Source organism: Pteronotus mesoamericanus, unplaced genomic scaffold (assembly GCF_021234165.1).
Source record: "Pteronotus mesoamericanus isolate MK-2021 breed Mesoamerican mustached bat unplaced genomic scaffold, CSHL_Meso_final contig_130, whole genome shotgun sequence".
Classification (NCBI taxonomy): Eukaryota; Metazoa; Chordata; class Mammalia; order Chiroptera; family Mormoopidae; genus Pteronotus; species Pteronotus mesoamericanus.
In genome coordinates, this window is record NW_026555060.1 from 29,543,438 (window position 1) to 29,562,316 (window position 18,879).

At 36.0% G+C, this 18,879-nt stretch overlaps 1 protein-coding gene across 3 annotated transcripts; it reads right to left on the reverse strand.

Moving 5' to 3' along the window:
* Window positions 1–411: 411 nt before the first annotated feature.
* Window positions 412–18,813, reverse strand: ATP5F1C (ATP synthase F1 subunit gamma). Of its 3 annotated transcripts, XM_054593881.1 has the most exons (10): window positions 18,694–18,813; window positions 10,741–10,775; window positions 10,093–10,224; window positions 7,504–7,708; window positions 6,864–7,007; window positions 6,677–6,741; window positions 5,420–5,575; window positions 4,846–4,942; window positions 1,603–1,639; window positions 412–556 (listed from the first exon to the last, which is right to left on the reverse strand). In XM_054593881.1, the coding sequence occupies exons 1-9, from the start codon at window positions 18,747–18,749 to the stop codon at window positions 1,633–1,635; spliced, it is 897 nt and encodes a 298-aa protein (XP_054449856.1). In that variant the 5' UTR covers window positions 18,750–18,813; the 3' UTR covers window positions 412–556; window positions 1,603–1,632. The 3 variants fall into 3 exon arrangements, with proteins under 3 accessions (XP_054449856.1, XP_054449864.1, XP_054449870.1); XM_054593889.1 differs by lacking the exon at window positions 1,603–1,639; XM_054593895.1 differs by lacking the exons at window positions 412–556; window positions 1,603–1,639 and having other exon boundaries at window positions 4,842–4,942.
* Window positions 18,814–18,879: the final 66 nt, after the last annotated feature.

Consider the following 18,879-nt stretch of genomic DNA (forward strand, 5'->3'; position numbering starts at 1 on the left):
AGCCCCCAATATTCTGGCATGGCCAACTCACTGCATGTATCAGCTAGGAATCCAATCTTAATGGTTATCTAAATGTGAATATGGAGTGAATATCATATGAGAATGTTTCTTAGTGCTTGCAAAAGTTACTTAGAAAATTTATTTAGGCTAAGTATATACTTGGAATTTTATATCCCACATACAAAGAACACTGAATGACTGCAATCATATTTTTACTCCATCGTGTTGACTGCTCTTTGATGGTGCCAAAGGATGGAAGCTGCGCTGAGATTGTGGCCTGTCACCTCGTCCTTCCACCCTGACCCCAAAGAGGTCAGACTTTAATTAAGGTTCTTTCAGAAAAGCCTCTTAAATTCTTATCAAAAACAAAACCCCCTAAAAATAGCATATTAATAGTTTTAACACAGTGAATTTTTTTATTGTAGGCTGTTTATTGTAAGATAATTTACAAATATCTTGCTGTCTTTAGTAATTTAAACAATGGACCAATAATTTCTTCTGACCAGGACAGCAGTAAGCTAAAAACAAATCAGCTGGCTGAATTTTCCTTCTTTACCTGAAAAACAAAGTACAGAACAAATAAAAATTAAGCAATATTTTTGGAAAAACACAATGACATTAAGAGATAATACAGGGAATGCTGGCTTGTATGTTACTATACAGTTGACATATATTTTTGTCTCTCCTTTATTATCTTAGTAGTTTCCTGCTATGTATGTACTATAACCAACTTATGGCCTATGAGAAACATGTAAGATAAGGTATTTACAGCCATTGTTACAAGTTTATAATGTATTTTTCTATCTTGTTTTATATATATGTTATGTAACACTCAAAAATTTTTTTCTTGAAAAAAGGATATAAAATGCAAAATCCACTATTTTGATAACTGAAAACTGCCAATTGTTTTTGAATACTTTATTAGGTTTTGTGTCTTGTCTTTCTTAGGCTTTTTAGTTGGCTTATGAATGAATACATTAGATACTTTTGGATTTTAGCTGGGATTTTACATAGCTTGTGTTTTAACTCTTTGGTTCTTTGTTGTTTCTATTAACCCATGGCATTATTTTAATAAATGTTGTAACAACCACCTACAAAAAAATTTTGAAAAAGAGATGACACATATTTAAGTGGGGGTTAAAGAACTGATTTTACATAATAAAATGTTACTCTACACTAGTTGTTCTCAAATTTTGGTCTGGGAGCCCTTTCATGGGATTCGTGAGGGCAAGACCATATTCATAATAACATATTTCCCTGTTTTAATCTCATTCTCAAGAATATATGTTAGAATATTAGAGTGTGGTACCTGAATGGAATGAATATAGAAAAAGATGAGAATCTTGCTGTTTTTTTCACCAACCTATATTTGATATCTCAAAATAATGCTAATTCTCTCTACTTAAAGTTTACTTAACAAATCTAAGGAGAAAAGGTCCCCAGCATTACCCATGTGCTCCTATAAGCTGGCTGCTTCTGTAAACAGGCCTAGCAAAGTAAACCCCTCATTAGTGTCACTGCCTCGAAATTAGCTTCAGCTCTAACTGGCGGGTGTCTTTTCTGAAGGGGTATGGGAAAACGTATGAAATATTACCACTTTACCTCTTGTCTGAGGATGAAACTTGACTTTCATTAATCCCTGGTTATTATGTTAGAAGAAAAAGACAAACACAAACAAGCTGGTCAAAAGGCAATCCATGCTAGTTAATTAATGTACAATTTCCAACTAAAGAAGTCTATTTCCTCATTTGTTACCTTGAGGATATCACAAACTTACCAAAACAGTCCTTTAAAACAGAGTCAACAAGTATATTAAAAAAAAGTTATAGATCTCAATCTGGTTAGAGGCAGTAAAGCCATATTCATGCATGCAGGCAAGACTGAAAGCATAATTGAAATCACTACTTTTTCTATAAATAGCATACAATATATTATAAATTTTAGGCTGGCCACTAATACTTGACACCTCAAATATTGCGGTTTGTTCATGCTTTTTATTTTATTACTAAAGAAACAAATGTGTTTGTGTTAAATATTAAAGTCTTTAACCAGAATAAACTGATAGGTTAGAAAGCATGCAAGTCCATTCATAAAACCAATCCAACCTTGAGCTAACTTCTTTTTTTTTAAAGAAAGATTTTGTTTATTTTTAAAGAGAGGGAGAAAGAGAGGAAAAGAAACATCTATGTGAGAAACATAGATCGGCTGCCTCTTGTGCACCCCCAACTGGGGACCTAGCCTGCAACCCAGGCATGTGCCCTGACCAGGAATCGAACTGGCAACCTTTCACTTTGCAGGACAACACTCAACTGAGCCACCTTGGTCAGAGCCAGCATTTACTTTACATAAAGGATGTAGAAGATCTTTCTAAAAGGTGAAAATTTAATAGTCAATTTCCAATTATTGGAATTCTTTTATTACTTCTCAGTTTTATGTCTTAACCTCCCTCTCCTTATTTCCCTTGATTTGCTGCTTTGTAGTAAGGTTTCCCACATTTCTAATTTAGAAAGACCGTAGTCTGCAATTTGGCAGGTGTATCCTCACACTTTATTTCTAGCTTTCATTTTTTTTTAAGAGCAAAGAAAGAACCCTGCTTCTCTTTCTCTTACAGCCCCCTGAACTTTCAGAATGCAGTTTTTCCTCCAGGCCTTCCCACACTTGCCATCCAAGAAGAAATCAGCTCAGCATTAGCAGTAGGACATATAACAAGGAGAATAATGAGTTATATAATTATTTAATCCTTGGATGAGTCCCCATGTTCTAAATGACAAAGCTGAGTTGCAGAGTATCTTAACCAAGTCTATCAAGACACTAAGTGGCAGGGCCACTCATTATTGCACTGTACTCTATGATGCTACTAGAACATCAGTGACCAGGCTGAGTGATGGGTTAATCTTCAAGGAGGGATCCTTAAGATAAAAATCTGATGGATCCAACTAATAGCTTATAGAATGGTCTCAGTAAGTTTTATTTGTGTCTCTTGGGCATTCTGTCCAGTTTCTATCCTAGAGAGACAATTCTTAAGGACGAATTTAAATTTCACCTTCCTGATGAACCTTTCCTTCTTAAATATGGACCTGTTTTCACATATTCAATAAAATGTTTTTTCTCCCTCTTCGCAACTTCCAGTACTTAATATAGTTTTGGCACATCTTTCATTCACTTACCTAACTTTCATTGAAGAAGTACATGCAGGTGATGGGCCTACAGAAGTGAGTAAGACAATCCCTCCCCTGCCACAGGAGCACACAGACAAAGGCAATTCCTAATGAAATGCTGTGAAGTACGGATAAAGTGAAGCACAGGATGCTGAAAAGGGGTACCCCACCCAAACTATGCAAGAGGGTTCTCTGGAGGAAAGAATTCCCCAAGCTCAGTTAGGAAGGATAAACAGGAGTCAGTCTGAATAGGTATCAAGGGTGCAAGGGAAGAAAGAAGGCCATCTGAGGCAAAGACACGTGCCAATCTGAAGGTAAATGAGCATAGTATGTTTGTAGAACTTGAAGTAGATTAATGGGGCTCAAGTTCCAGGGAAGTGAGAAATGGTAGTGGTAAGAGTCTAGACTACAGAGAGCGTTCATGGCCAGAAACTATAGGTTCATAAACTTATATATCAAGCTAAGCTGTTTCTGCAGGATGATAATGTGAGAGAATGGGTTCTATTATCTTCATCATACCACTCCGTCGCCGGATCAGCAATTTTTTCTGTGAGTTGCTAGACAATAAGTACTTTAGGCTTTGTGGGTCACATACTGTCCCTCTCTTTTTATAACCCTTTAAAAATATGAAAACCAGGCCCTGGCTGGTAGCTCTGTTGGTTAGAGCATCCTCCCAATATGCCAAGGTTGCAGTTTGATATATGGTCAGGGCACATACAAGAATCAACCAATGAATGCATAAATAAGTGAAACAACAAATTGATGTCTCTCTCTCTCTCTCTCTCAAACCAATAATAAATAAATAAATAAATAAAGTAAAAATAAGAAAACCATTCTTAGCTCTGTGCCTCAGTTTGCTGACCCCCATTCTACTGCAATTTCAAATATAATGTCTATCTTTCCTGTTAAGGCTTGTGAGCTTTTTAAGGCCAAATATTGTCACTACTACATCCTCACTGCCTAGCACTGAGTAAGGCACTTAAAAGACTCTCAAAATACATATTTTTTAATTCTGGAGAAAAATGACAAGGATCTGCATTAAATGAGCATAAAGGGGAAAAGTCATGGGCTATTTACAACGTAAAACTTAGAGAACTTGGTGACCAATTAGGAGGAGGGGATAAAGAACGAGTCAGGCAACTTAATACACATTTGATCCTTCTTCACAATGATCAACTTTTTTATCCTATTAGAATATAAATGCCTTGTAAGTATTACATCCTTTAACAATTATACTCTGCATATAGTTAGTGTACAATTAATAGTTTTTTGAATAGAAGTCTCATTATCTTAACCCTGGTTTCATAAACATTAATATTCTCTTGAGGAAAATGGTATACTATCTTATGGTACTGATATAAAAAAACTTAATAATTTAAAAAGACAGATTTTATAAATGATACTGAATTACCCACATCCCTATTCCTAATGCTTTAGGAAAATGAAAACTAGCAATATATTGATTTCTGAAAGAAGAAACTAAGCCTGAAACAATCATAATAAACCAGAGATTCCATTTTCACCAAATTTTTATATCCTAAAAGCAAGGATAAAAGATTAAGAAATGGGCCATTTCATCTTTAACAGACAAAATGAAATTGAACACTTGTAAACATCCAAAGGTTAAAAAAGCAGACCTAGAGATATGAGAACAAAATCCCTCTGAAGGCAACCTATGAGTACTTACAGAGCCGCAGCACCGGAGATGATTTCAATCAACTCCTTTGTGATGACAGCCTGGCGGGTGCGGTTGAAGGTCAAAGTCAATTTGTCAATCATCTCAGCTACAAACAAAAAGATTACACAATAACATCTACAATTAGAAACAGAGCTTCATTAATTTATTCAGAGATATATGTTGCTTAATGTAACAATAGGATTCTGGGGTGTTTTTTTTTTTCTTTTTTTGCAGGTGTAGGGGGCAGAGGGTGGTGCCAAAGTTGGCCTCCAAAAATTTCAAGATGATATTTTTAATTTCCCATGAGGTACCTTTTCCATGTACTTGCAAATTTACTGCGTACCAAGTAAGATATACCTCCTTTAAGGGAGACAGTATTACCTCTCTATCTTTTCTGATGAGAAAATTCAAGGAAAAAGATAGTATTTGGTCAAAAATGTTGTAGAACCAGCAGTAGAGCCCAGGCCTAAGTCACAGTTCTCTTGCTTCCTGACCTACTTAAAGAATGGTCATGTTTTTGCTGTGAGGGTCTTCATGCTCCTCACGCAGCATGAATTTTCCCAGAAGTCTACTGTGTGCTTACAAGCATTCTTGCTCGCATTGTCCATGGCTGTCATCCTGGCACTTTGCTCACTCGTGGTGGATTCCTTCAGAGAATAGTAGATGATGTTGGCCAGACTGTATTCCTGGTAATTCTGCAGCACATCAGCATCAATGTCATCATAGATACTCATGCTCTCTGTTAAAACAAGTGGTAAATATTTCTGAAGTGATACAGCACAAAGACTGCTTTAATCAAAATGGCTTACTATTATAAAAATCCTCTATAATTACTGAGCAGAAATAGGTGTAAGACAGGTCAAAAGCCTCAGTTATGATAGTTTCATCTATTTCCACACTGTAGATTATGGCAGTTTTTCAGCAAAATATGTAAACAAACCATTGGGTATTTTAAAATAACTACTACATTTTATGGTCATGAACTTGTCTAGATAACATCTAGTTGAGTGCCTGGCACAAAGCCAGTTTTGTTTTTGTTTTTTTCAATAAAGAAATTAAGAATTAAAACTAGTAGAGTATAATACAAAAATCTCAACTCAGCCTTTTGATTACTGGAGAAATCAGTATCAGTGAAGAAAACGAGAGCAGAAGAATGTTTCATTAGGGTGACATGGTGAAAACATTGCTATCTTTCATCAAACTTAAGATGCTATAGGTTATGACCCATATCTGATGTACCAATTAAGAAAATAACATAGCTAATTAAAAATGATATGCTGCTGACTGGGAGAAGCATCCCAATTTCAGAGACATAAAAAAGTGCAATCTTAGAATAGATGAAACGTGATACACAAAAGGGGAAAATGCCTTAGGGAAATAAAATCATTTCCAGAATACTGTTTCTAGAATGCTTCACTGGGCAATGGTGAATTTATTCAAACAATAAAACAAGAACTTACTGGGTCAATGTATATAAATGAGTTGTGGACACTGTTCAAATCTCTATTCTAGAGCTTCATATTAATTAGTTTAAGATAGAGTTTGCATACATAGGCTGCAAAGCCAATGTCTAGCTAGGCTCTCCAACCCAAGGACAGCAAACATCTAATGATTGCCTTCAATACATACTTATTTATTCAATTAATTAAAGAACAGGGTAAGAGTCGCCAAACAATGCACAGATTAATATATCATGGAAGCCATTAATAAACTGTGATGGAAACAGCCCAACATCATTTTGCTACTGCTGAAGCAGGCCATCCTGACAAACACTATTTCCCTAAATGTACAAATTTCCACTTTTATGTGGAAAAATACTTGTCATACAAAAACTACATACCAGCACTTGCAATGGTATTAAGAGAAAAGATGGGCTTTTCTTCTGTCTTGTAGGAGATGACAGACCTACAAGTGACAAAACAAAATATAAAGTTCAAAATAACTTTTAAACTGTTAAACAGACATTTACCTATTTTAAAATATGAACATAAACATTAAAAAAGCTTTGATTTCTAAAATTTTCTTGCCTGAATCGATTAAAGATGATAGATCCTTCATCAAATTCATATCCAGAATTTAGTAATTCCAGGGCAATGACTGATGCATCCCCAAAAGTAGGGGGTTTTCTTCCCACTTCTTTGAATGTTACCAGAAACTGGTCAGAATGAGTCCTACAGGAAATACAAGAGAGCACATAGGATAGTATAATGGCATCTTTCTTCTGAAATAACATAGGAAACAAGGCTTAAATTGCTATGGGTCAAGTTTTTTTTGTTTGTGGGGGAGATGGTGTTCACTGAATTAAGTTTTCCATACATCATCATGATTATTACTTTTCTTCAGCACCTGCATAGAACTAAGGAATGATAATGAGGTCTTTCCTGTTTTGTATTTCTCTATGCCTTTATTTTTCTTCTTACAATCCTAATTAACTATTGTTCATTCTGACATTTCCATACTGTGATAGCTCCTCAGAGTTTAGTCCTCATCTTTCAAAATGTCAATAGCTTTTCATATTCCTACTGCATTCCATTTATGGCTTGGAGGAAGAAGCAAAACACAAGTAGAAAATGGGAGAAATCTATATATTCTAGTGTATACTGGAAAAAATAAAAACAAAAGAGGGTATAAACACCTTTTTATCCATAATATATATATTTAAATTACCTATGAAGTATACCCCTAATTTTATCTCCAATTCCAACAATCTTAACTTCTTTCCCAGCTGCTGTGAGTGTAGCCACCTCACTTTTCATCTGTTTAGCAACTGAGGAATGGATAGCACCACAAAGCCCTCTATCTGAGGATACACCGATAAGGAGGTGTTTCTTCTTGTCTTCAGGCGCCTTAATATCAGCTTTTTCATACAGAGCTTAAAAACAAACAAAAAAAAGCAAGAATTTTTATATGTAATTCATACTAAATACAGTAATCCCTAATTTACAAAAGAGCTGTTTTCAAAATGATGCATTTAAATTTAGGTGGCATTTGACTAATATAACCAAAACTGCCCATGTAGTTATTCCATTTACAATCAAGATTAAAACCAAAAATGTTTAAATCTGTATGACGAAGGTCCCTAAAGGCCCATTAAAGTCAACTTTATCTTAAATACTGACCAAAAAATTATCTCTAGTACAATTAAAGAACTTTTAATGAGGCCAGAATTATAGAGGTAACAACTTATTTAGTATCAGACTTCTAAATAATGTAAACCCTCAGTATACAATGCCCCCCACCCCCCCAAAAAACCAGGAAGCGAATCTTTGCTGAGCTGCTTATACAATCTGCATATCAAGCTCTTATAAAAATCAATAATTATATCCTTGAGTGAGGATTTAGAAAAAACTGGTGATATTAAAATAATGATGCCAATTTCATTTTGGGGATTATTTTAACAGCCTCATTTTGTTGGTCTAGTTTTCCAAGAAGCAGAGGCCAAGGGAAGATTCAGTAGGATAAAATATATAGGGATCTACCAGGAGGTATGCCTGTGAGAAAACAGGAAGTCAAAAGAGCCATCATACCATGACACAGGTCTGAGCAATGAAAAGAAAGGTTGAGGGGCAGCTTCCCAGACCACTGTGGAATTTAAGGAGTTCAGTAAGGCTGCCGGGAACCCCAGGTCTCCAAGACCACATCTGTGCTCGGGTGCTGGCTAGCAGGAGGCCACAAGACGCATGGCAATGGAATCAAATGCAGAACTGACTTCAGCAGCTAGTGCTCGATGTAGTTGCATCTTCATGGCCGCCACATTTGCCCATTTCTACAAAATTGCTGCTGCTACAACCTTTTTCAATATAGAGCAGTGATTCTCAAATTTCAATATCTGAGACCCTCAATAAAAAGCAGAGAGAATACTCAACTCCAAAGTTCAGCAGAGTGGAGAGAACTTTCCTTTTAAGTTTCTTCTTATATTTAATATTGCATAATATAAAATACCTGCTTTACATTTTTAAATATTTACAATGATTAGTCATTTAATATTTATTAATTTTTTTTAGTTTGAAGGACTTTAAAAGGTGATTGGCAACCTCACATTGGATTTTAGTATTTTTTCACAAATATTGATCAGGTATGTAAGCCAGTTTCTTCTTTATTAGATAATTTTGTGGTTATAGACTTCTGGAGAGTAACAAATTTATTATATTTTTTCATACCAGCAAATAAAATGACTTTCCTTTTTCATATAAATAACCAGAGAGTAATTTACCAACAAACATTTACTGAGCCACCAACTTGACGCTTAGTATTGTGCTAGGCAGGGAAGGAGACATGAGATCAAATAGCTGCAGCTGATAAGAATAACTAAAACCTAACCTAGCAACTCTCCAATAGGTGAAACTAAGTATGTTGTTTTATAGCAAGGAGCCATTTCCACTGAGACCTAGTGCTCTACCATTTCCTCCAGAAAATTTTCTTTAGTAGTATAAATGCATGTTTAAAAACTATGGAAGAGCACAAGATAACTACTGCACAGAACATTTTACATCTAATACACAGATATATCAATACACACACATTTTCTTTAATTTGTAAATTTTACTTTCTTTACAGTTGATGTTTAAACATTGCAGTCACATATGTATTCATAAGCTATGTCCATGATTACTAGGTCAACTCCCCATCATAGCATACCACCTCCTCACCATGTAGTCCTAAAATAACACATCACAACTAATAGGATGAAATCAAACATTGGAGTTTGATGCACTATGTTGCTAAGTTCTTTCAATGGTACACTTAACAATGTAGGAAACTTTTCAGAATATTTAAAAAGTTAACATAATAGGTATGCTATCTTGGGTAAGTTACTCAATGTCACTGTGCTTCAGTTTTTTTCATATGCAAAACGGAGACTAAAACAGTTCCCACTCTCAAAGGGTTGCTATGAAAAATTAGTACATGTAGCTCTGGTTTGTGTGGTTCAGTGGACTGAGTGCCGGCCTTCGAAATCAAAGGTCACCGGTTTGATCCCCAGTCGGGCACATGCCTGGGTTGCAGGCCAGGTCCCCAGTTAGGGTTGTACAAGAGGCAACTGGTGGATGCCTCTCTCGTACGTAGACGTTTCTCTCCCTTTCTTTCTCCTTCCTTTCCCCTCTCTCTCAAAATAGATTTTAAAAAAAGAAAAATGAATAGATGTAAAATACTCAGAACAGGCTCATCATCATGGAAAGCACAAAAGAGAAGTCAGTAGTAGTGATCTTCTTTATTTAAATGGTTCTTTATAATTTGTGAATTACACTCTTCTCTTACCCAAAGATCCTGTTCCATACACTCGAGCTGGTTTCAGCTCCCTTTCAGCTCGGGCATATTTTGCTGCTGCTACCATTTTCATAGACTTGGTAATTTTCTGGATGTTTTTGATTGACTTCAGGCGCCTGGTAACTGAAAAACGGAAGTGCTGTGTTAAGATGAAAGAGTTATAATTTCATTTGTGAATTTACTGAAATACAATATTTTTCTAAACTGCAAGGTAGAATAATTAGCATTTAGAACATCAATTAACAGCATGATGCTAAACTAGGCTTAATGTTAGAATGAGTACTAATAAAAGGTCCAACTTGGTTGTTAACACATGAAAATGGTAAATCATACATTAAAATATTAAATCGTATTGAAAATGATCTTAAATCACATATTCCATAACATTTTAAATAAATCTACAAATAGTATAGATGTTCCTTAATTATCACATTATCATTCTACAGACAGTAGAATCTGAACCACCACGTGTTACCTTCCACTGGTCTTTTCTAAACCAAGTCCAATGCCCCACACATATGACATAGATTTTGTCAGTTTTGACAAACATATAATAGGCTTAAAAAGGAGCATGATTTTAAAGTATTATATGTCAAAATTTAGTTTCTCTTAATTCACATATTGAGATAAAGTACTTACTATCTTTCAAAGTTGCCATATTTCGAGCCTGGATCCTAAGAATAAAGGTTTTAAAAATGTTTTAGTTTTTTTGAAAAATAGCTCAATTATATAAGAAAAACTTTCAAAGCTATTATGTTTGTTTAGAGAATACCCTATAAAGAACTACTCAAACATAGGATTCTTAATGTGTATATATTAATTTTTAAATTCTTTAATACTGATACCAAACCCATATCAAAGGCCTCACTTTATTTAACCTAACACAAGCCGTTCATTGAAGTCACAATGGCATTCACACCCACTCTATTCCCACCTCCACTGTTTTTGCCTATATTGGTTCCCCAACAGAAAAGTCCTTTCTCAAGGTCAGCCACCTCTAAAAAAAAAAAAGCATTTCTTGACTTTCTCAGTTCACTAAAATCTTTTCAAATAACAGTTATACATTCTAACACAACGAAATGTGGAAAGTACAGTTTATTCCAACCAATTCTTAGCTTCTCCAACTCAATTCAGTAAGTAGCTACTATGCTTCAGGACATGGTCTCTGATCACAAGCATCATACTATTATCTCATAAACAAGATTCACGAAAACTTAGATTTACATAAAATTTATATTAGATTTTTTTTTTACAATCTTTAAAGTATAATGCATAAAAGTAAAATGGTTTGACTTAAATGTAGTGTTAGTGAAAGATAAGTATGACAGGATCCCTGCCCTATGTGGGAAGACAACATGTTATCCAATATTAATTATCTTCCAGCCCTTAAATCCATACAATACCTGGATTGGCCCAGTTAGGTCCATGGAAGAACTGAAGAATCAGGAAACGAATGTTTATAAGCCCACGAACCAGTTTAGTTTTTCAGTGTATCTTGGATGGCAGTGAAAAGCACAAAAGGACACTGGAACACTGATAACATGGAGACTAAACAGGGGCTGCAGCTGCTTCCAGACAAAAGCAGCAAGGACCTAGACTAAAATGTGAGCACAGCCAACAAGAGACTAAGTGTGAGATCAAGTTCTTAAGAATGAAAAGCAGAAGAGTAAGAATGACCCAAAATTTTCTGATGTAATGACCCAAGTGGATGGTGTTTATCATTAACCAAGATAATTAAACTGGATGCAGGTGATCCCCCTGGAGACACTGATGCTTGAATATGATATAGTTAAAAAGACCATGGGACCGGGAGGAAATGTCCAATGGGTATGAGAAACACATGAAGTTTTGAGATTTGAGATATGGATTTGTAAATATCAGTAAACATAGTTCATCCCCACCCCCAAAGAGGAAAAAAAAAATGGGAATAGGGTTAGAAGCAGAGGGGCATTCCTAATTCCATGACGTTAGCAATATCGTAATACCAAAACCACATAAAAACAAGAAATAACAATTAGAGAATAACATCTCCCATGAACAGAGGCAAAAACCCTCAGCAAAATATTAGCAAATTGAGTTCCACAATATATTAAAATGAATTATACGCCATGACTAAGTGGGATTTATTCCAGGTATGCAAGGCTGGTTCATCATTTAAAATCAAGTAATATCCATCACATCAACAGGTTAAAGAAAAATCATATGATCAAGAGGTACAGAAAAAACATTTGACATATGTAATACATTTTCATGATAAACACCTCTTAGCAAATTAAGAATAGAATAAAACTTCCTTAACCCAATAAATAACATTTACAAAAGACTCCATGGTTTAATGGTGAGAAACTAGAAATTTCTCCCCTAAGACTGGGAATAAGACAAGGAAGTCCTCTCTCACCACTGCTAATCAACATCATACAGGATGTCCTAGCTAATACAGTAAGAAAAGAAAAGGAAATAAAAGGTATACAGACTGGGAGGAAAGAAATAAAACTATTAATAGGTGATACGATTGTCTAGGTACAAAATCACAAAGAATTGGCCAAAAAAACCTCCTGACACTAATGATCAATTATAGTAAAGCATATACAAAAGTCAATTGCTTCCCTTTATACCAGCCATGAACAATTGGTATTTCAAGTAAAAAAAAAAATAAGTAAATAAATAAAATAGACTGTAGACTTAAAAATGGTATAGATGATAAATTTTAAACTAAAAGTTAAATTAAAAAAACAAACATGTATATAAACATGACAAAATATGTATAGGATCTATATGAGGAAAACTGCAAAACTAATGAAAGAAATGAAAGATCTAATTAACTGGAGAGGTTCCATATTCATAAATGGGAAGATTCAATGTTGCTAACAGGTCAATTCTTTCCAACTTGATCTGCAGATTAATACAATTCCAATCAAAACCTGAGCAAGTTGCTTTGTAACTATCAATAAACCAGTTTTAATGTCTATATGAAAAGGCAAAAACACCCAGAATAGCCAACACAACAGTGAAGAACAAAGCCAGAGAACTGACATCACTTGATTTCAAGACTTCCTACAAAATTACAGAAAACAAGAGAGTGTGGCACTAAGCAGATCAATGGAACAGAAAAGAGCCCAGACACAGACCCACACAAATACATCAATTTAAGTTTGAAAAAAATAGCAAAAGTCATTACATGGAGAAAGGATACTGTTTTCTACAAATGGTGCTGGACCATTGTACATCCATATGCAAAAATAGTAATCTAGACAATATCATACACATTTACAAAAATTAACTCAAAATGGATCACAGATCTAAATGTAAAACACAAAACTTTAAAATTTCCACAAGATACCACAGGAGAAAACCTAGGTGCTTTGAGTTTGGCTGAGTTTTTAGATAAAACACCAAAAGCATGATCCATGAAAGAAAAAAAATGATAAGCTGGACTTTATTAATTGTAAGAACTTCTGCTCTTCAAAAGACACTGTTAAGAGAATGAAAAGACAAGCCACACACTGGAAGAAAATATTTGCAAAACATGTATCTGATAAAGAACTGTTATCCAACATATACAAAGAACTTTTAAAACTCAACAGTAATATGGACAACGAAATATAAAAAGTGGGCGAAAGACTGGAACAGATACCGCACCAAAGATATACAGGTGGCAAATAAGCACATAAAAAGATGCTCAGTATCCTATGTCATTACGGAATTGCACATTAAAACAATGAGGTACAAGTACAAACCTGTAAGAATGGCTAAAATTTTAAAAACAGACAAAACCAAATGACGATGAGGATGTAGAGCAAAAGGAATTCTCATTGACTACCAGTGGGAATGAAAAAATGTTGTGGTTAATTTGGAAGATGGTTTGGCAGTTTCTTACACATCTTAAATAATTTTAACATATGAGTCAGCAATCAGGCTCCTATCTAACCTATTGAGCTGCAAACGTCTCATTTGTCTACACAAAAACCAGCCCACAATGTTTATAGCAGCTTTATTCATGAGCATGAAAAACTGGAGGCAACCAAGATGTCCTTCAATGTGAGTGAATGGATAAACAAACTGGTATATCCATACAATGGAGGAGTATTCAGAAATAAAAATAAATGAGCTATCAAGCCACAAAGACAAAAAGGAACTTTCAACTGCATATTAACTTTAACTCAGTGAAAGAGGCCAATCTTTAAAGGCTACGTATACTGATTCTAACTATGACATTCCAGAAAGAACTACAGCAACAGTAGAAAGATCAGTGGTAGCCAGGACAGATTTTTTTTAGGGCAGTGAAACTATTCTGTATGATACTGTAATGGTAGGCACATGTCATTATGCATTTATCAAAACCCACAGAACTATACAATAGGAGTGGCCTTAAACTCTGCATCTTAGTAAATAATATTGATTCATTCATTGTTGTACATATGCCACACTAATGCGAGATGTTAATAACTGGGAACACTATTCAAAGTGGGGTGTGAGTATATGGAACTCTGTACTATTTGCTCAATTTTTCTGTAAGTCTAAAACTGTACTAAAAATAAAGTCTTTAATAACTTTAAAGTGCAGGTTATGAAATGGTATGTTATATGATCCCATTGTTGTGATTGTGTTTATGTGCATAAAATAATTCTGAAAGGTCATAACCAAAAGTTATCTTTTAAAATCTTGACTTATCTTACTACTGGTATTCCTTTGCTAAAGAAAAATATGGAAATAAGAGGAACGAGACTTTATGAAAATACTAGGTGGGTTAGAAAGGATCCACTGAAGATTAAATCTGTTAAATGCTGACAGGCACTACTATTTTGAGTACAGACTTATCTGATGTGTAATGACCATTCCATTAACAAATGGCACTTGAAAAGTGACCTCTTTTTTGGACAGCTTTCTTTTTTGGTATAACGACTTTTTCACTCTCAATATTCTAAATTTACAGATTATAAAAAGTGACATTTGGACATTATGGTTGTAGGCAGACATTCCAACTCAATTGACACAAGTTTCTAGTCAGAGTAAGACATGAAACAAATCTGAATCGCATGCCGTATTTGGATGAACACAATGACTTTGGTTTCCATAGTATCCCAAATGAGGTATGAAAAGGTAGGATCTTTTGTGATTCTTCATGCTTTGCTCATGCCCTAATTTCCTGTTTTGAAGCGCTCTCATGTTTAGCCTCCACTTACTTTTCTCTTAATTGTTCAATTTCAGTTGTCCCCATTACCGCCCCCCGCCACTGCTCTACCCTGCTTCATTTACTTCTAAAAAAGATGCCAGTTTATGTTACAACTTTATTTTTTTAAGTACAATTTGAGTACAGAATAACCATGAGCTAATCTGAAATCTCTGGCTTGGTCTATCTATTGAATATACAGTATTTGCAAACAAAACTTTTGAATCAGTTTTACGTTCTGGAAAATTGCATCATGTCCTGATACACATTTAGGACGCTGAGGAACTAGAAATATACCAAATACAGTGGATGGAAAAATCACACAGATTGTGGAGTACCATTATCTACTATTATTAGTACCATCTAGCACTGTTAGAAAAGCTAAAAAAGGCAGCATGGAGGATGTCAGGAAGGTTGCTAGATGAATGATTTATCAAAGAATTTTATGGAACATATAAATGCTGTATAAGATAAAAATTAAGGAAGCAGCATCCACTAATTCTTAAGGAAAGGAAAATTATGAAGTATGTCTAATTCTAATGTTGAATACCCGCATGCAAGTCCATCACCTGCCCCTCAACCAAAAAAAATGACTTGCTCGCACTTCTTCACCATTGCCCATGATCGAGTCTTCTTTCACAAGCACATAAGCCTTCTCACATTATATTTTACATAGGAACTGTAGTTATAAACTCATTTTCATTTTTCAATTGATACATCTGGATGCACACCAGCACGTTTCCCACTGCTATCAGTTCTTTACAAATACCGCCTCATGTAATCCTCACACTAATCCATTAATTGTGTAGTAATCACCCCCTCCACTTAATGGACAAGTAAATGGTTTAGATACATAGACAATAACTTGTCCAAGGTCACAGAGCCAGGTGAGTGGCAGTCAGGATTCAAACCTCAGCAGTTTGGCTCCAGTCCATCTTCTACTATACTTTGCTGCTTCCCATTTTTTATTTACAAATAAATATCTGCTTTTGCTTTCAGATGACAATCTTCCTTTTCTCTCCTGAAATACCATCTCTCTTTCTTTTCAATGTATATAGTTCAATTTATGGCCACTGGTCTTCTATCATAAAATGTTCCATTCTAGAGAATGTGGAACAGTAGGAAATAGAGATGTATTTTCCCTTAATTTGAGGCAGAAAAAGCAGAGACTCTTTTCTTCAAATTTCTTATTCCCATTTTCTTAAATGCTAAAAGTGAAAGTGAAGGGTACTTTCTGATCCCGTAAACAATTAAAATATTTCATCACGATTTTATTAAGCCTCATGCTTAATGTAGTTAGCACGGAAGCCACCCTGAAGCAAAAACTATAATAACCGCCCAACTGCACATTTAAAAGTTTTCAATAACCAAAAGAGAACCAAGAAGACGCCACTTCATGGTTCTGTTAAAGCAAAGGTATTTTTCTACACTTAGAAATTAATTCTGTGCAGTGTTAAACAATAAGATGGTTTTCATTTCTGAATTTTAAGGGCAATTATAATGAATGGAAAGGCATAGGGCAGAAGAGACAGGAAAGAAATCAGGCTCCGAGAGTGATGGAAAACGTGCAGGGAGGACAGAACATGCTTTCTTCCACAGTGGAACACCAATGTTTGATGAATATTCATAATCTACTAACTTAAAGCCAATATTCCAAAGAGATTAATATCCAGACTATGACCTTCATTTGGTGACTGAAGGTCCAATTTAGGCCCTACTTTGGCATTACGCATCTCAGATTTAAAGAGCTCTTATTTAAAACAATTTTTAATGAAAAGATCTTCAAATTTTCTTACAGGGTTAAAAAAAAGTTATTTCTCCAATTTTATGTAAAATCTTTTGTCCTTATTTCAGAAACTCTTTACATTTTTAAAAGATCAACTTGGGTCCCACTTCAGGTTTTAAAAATATTGACAGATAACATTAATAATACACAATTAGATGGGAAGGCAGGCAGGCAGGCGGGTTGATGTTTGCCTAGCACCACTGTATGCCAGGAACTGTCCTGCAAGGCTAACTCAATAAGACAGTGTCTATATTTTAGTTTATGACCACGTTTTAGCAACTTAATGCAGACCAGTCACCTAACAAATGTGTGCCAAGTGATTAGCAAATGGCCCACAACTGAGAATTCAACAAAGGTGACTTCCTAATACACATATTCTTTTTCAGTATTAAGGGAAAAAACGGACTCCCAAAGCAAATCAACCAACATTTTTATGTAGGTATTTCGCATCACACTAAACTACCTCATTACCCTGAACATCTTGTCTATTGCTTTAAATTTTTTGCTTAATGAAAAACATACCTATTTCAATTAATGCTTTATAGTCTCTATAATATAATATAGTCACATAAACTAGGATACAGAAATCTAGTTTAGTGCTACAGCTCCTTAGAACTCCCTTAGTGTAAACCCAAGGAACTGCTACACCCAGTCTATAACTAATAATCTCCTTAGTACTGTGTCTGAAATTGTCCCAGACTTTGTCTAGCATCGAGACATTTCATCCTACTATATGGTCCTACCACAAGCCATTGCTTATCTGCCTATTCCTCCTAGGCCTTCTAACATACAATTGTTTTTCGGGAACCAATGCTTAAAATGTTTGAAAATTGCACAGCAGTTAGGCACTTACATCTACCCCCTCCTCCTCTCAGGACTTTGGGACAATTTCATGACCTTGCAGGGTTACTGCTTCAGCATAATGGTTTCGAGATAGTGCAAGGTCTTTCTCTTCTTCTCCAACATATTTTTAAGGTCCCTTTTGCACCCCAATTTCCATCGGCCCACGAGGGCACTTATTTGATTCACCAGTGCCCCAGCAAAGCACCTACTTCGTGATAGGTGCTTAATAAACGTTCTGACTGAATCGAACAGCTCTTACAAGTGTTACTCCGCTCTACACTGGCCCATACAAACTCTGCCCAACACTGGGTGGTTTCAAAAGGCGTCAAGGACATAAAGCACAACTTAACCTTCCCCTAGACCTTGCCTTGGGTCCTCCCCTCCCCCTCACTTTGTGCGCCCAGGGAAAGACTGCATCACACTCCTTGCCTGGCACAGAGCAGGCGCTTCGGAATTACTTTTCAGATGAATGAATACAAAGCCGCCCTGAAATTAATTCTGATTAAAGAATCCCGAGGTCCCAGATGACAACTCCTCGTGGCCCTCACCCCGCCCCATCCCGCCTCAGGAAACGTGGCGTGACCTTGTGGTCTCTCGAGCTCCTTCGCGTGCGCCTTGCGACTTAAGAGGCGCTTCCTTCAGCCAGAGCCTCCCAGGGCCTCCGTGGAACCAGGGGCCCAGCTGGCCCTGCGACCCCTGTTCCGTCCCACTCGCCTGCACCCGATTCCCATTCTCTCTCATCGAGGTCTTCCATCCCTTGCAACATTCCCGTTCCTACCGCAAGCTGCCATACCATTGCGGCTGTACGGCCCAGGCCGAGACCCCAACGACGCCCGCCCGAGAAAACATGGTGGTAATGGCCCTGCTGAAGGTCGGTCAGACAGGCCTTTCTGCGCATGTGCAGGAGTTTCCCCACGCCCCCTCCCATCCCGCTTCCCTTTTCAATCTCGCTTCCTGGTGCCAAACTGACGTAAACCTC

Coding starts and splice junctions, on each gene's coding strand:
- ATP5F1C (XM_054593881.1), bottom strand. CDS start 18,749: ATGTTTTCTCGGGCGGGCGTCGTTGGGGTCTCGGCCTGGGCCGTACAG. Junction 10,225..10,740: donor TATGGCAACTTTGAAAGATA/GTAAGTACTTTA, acceptor TCCGTTTTTCAG/TTACCAGGCGCCTGAAGTCA. Junction 7,008..7,503: donor ATTAGGGGTATACTTCATAG/GTAATTTAAATA, acceptor TATTTCCTGTAG/GACTCATTCTGACCAGTTTC.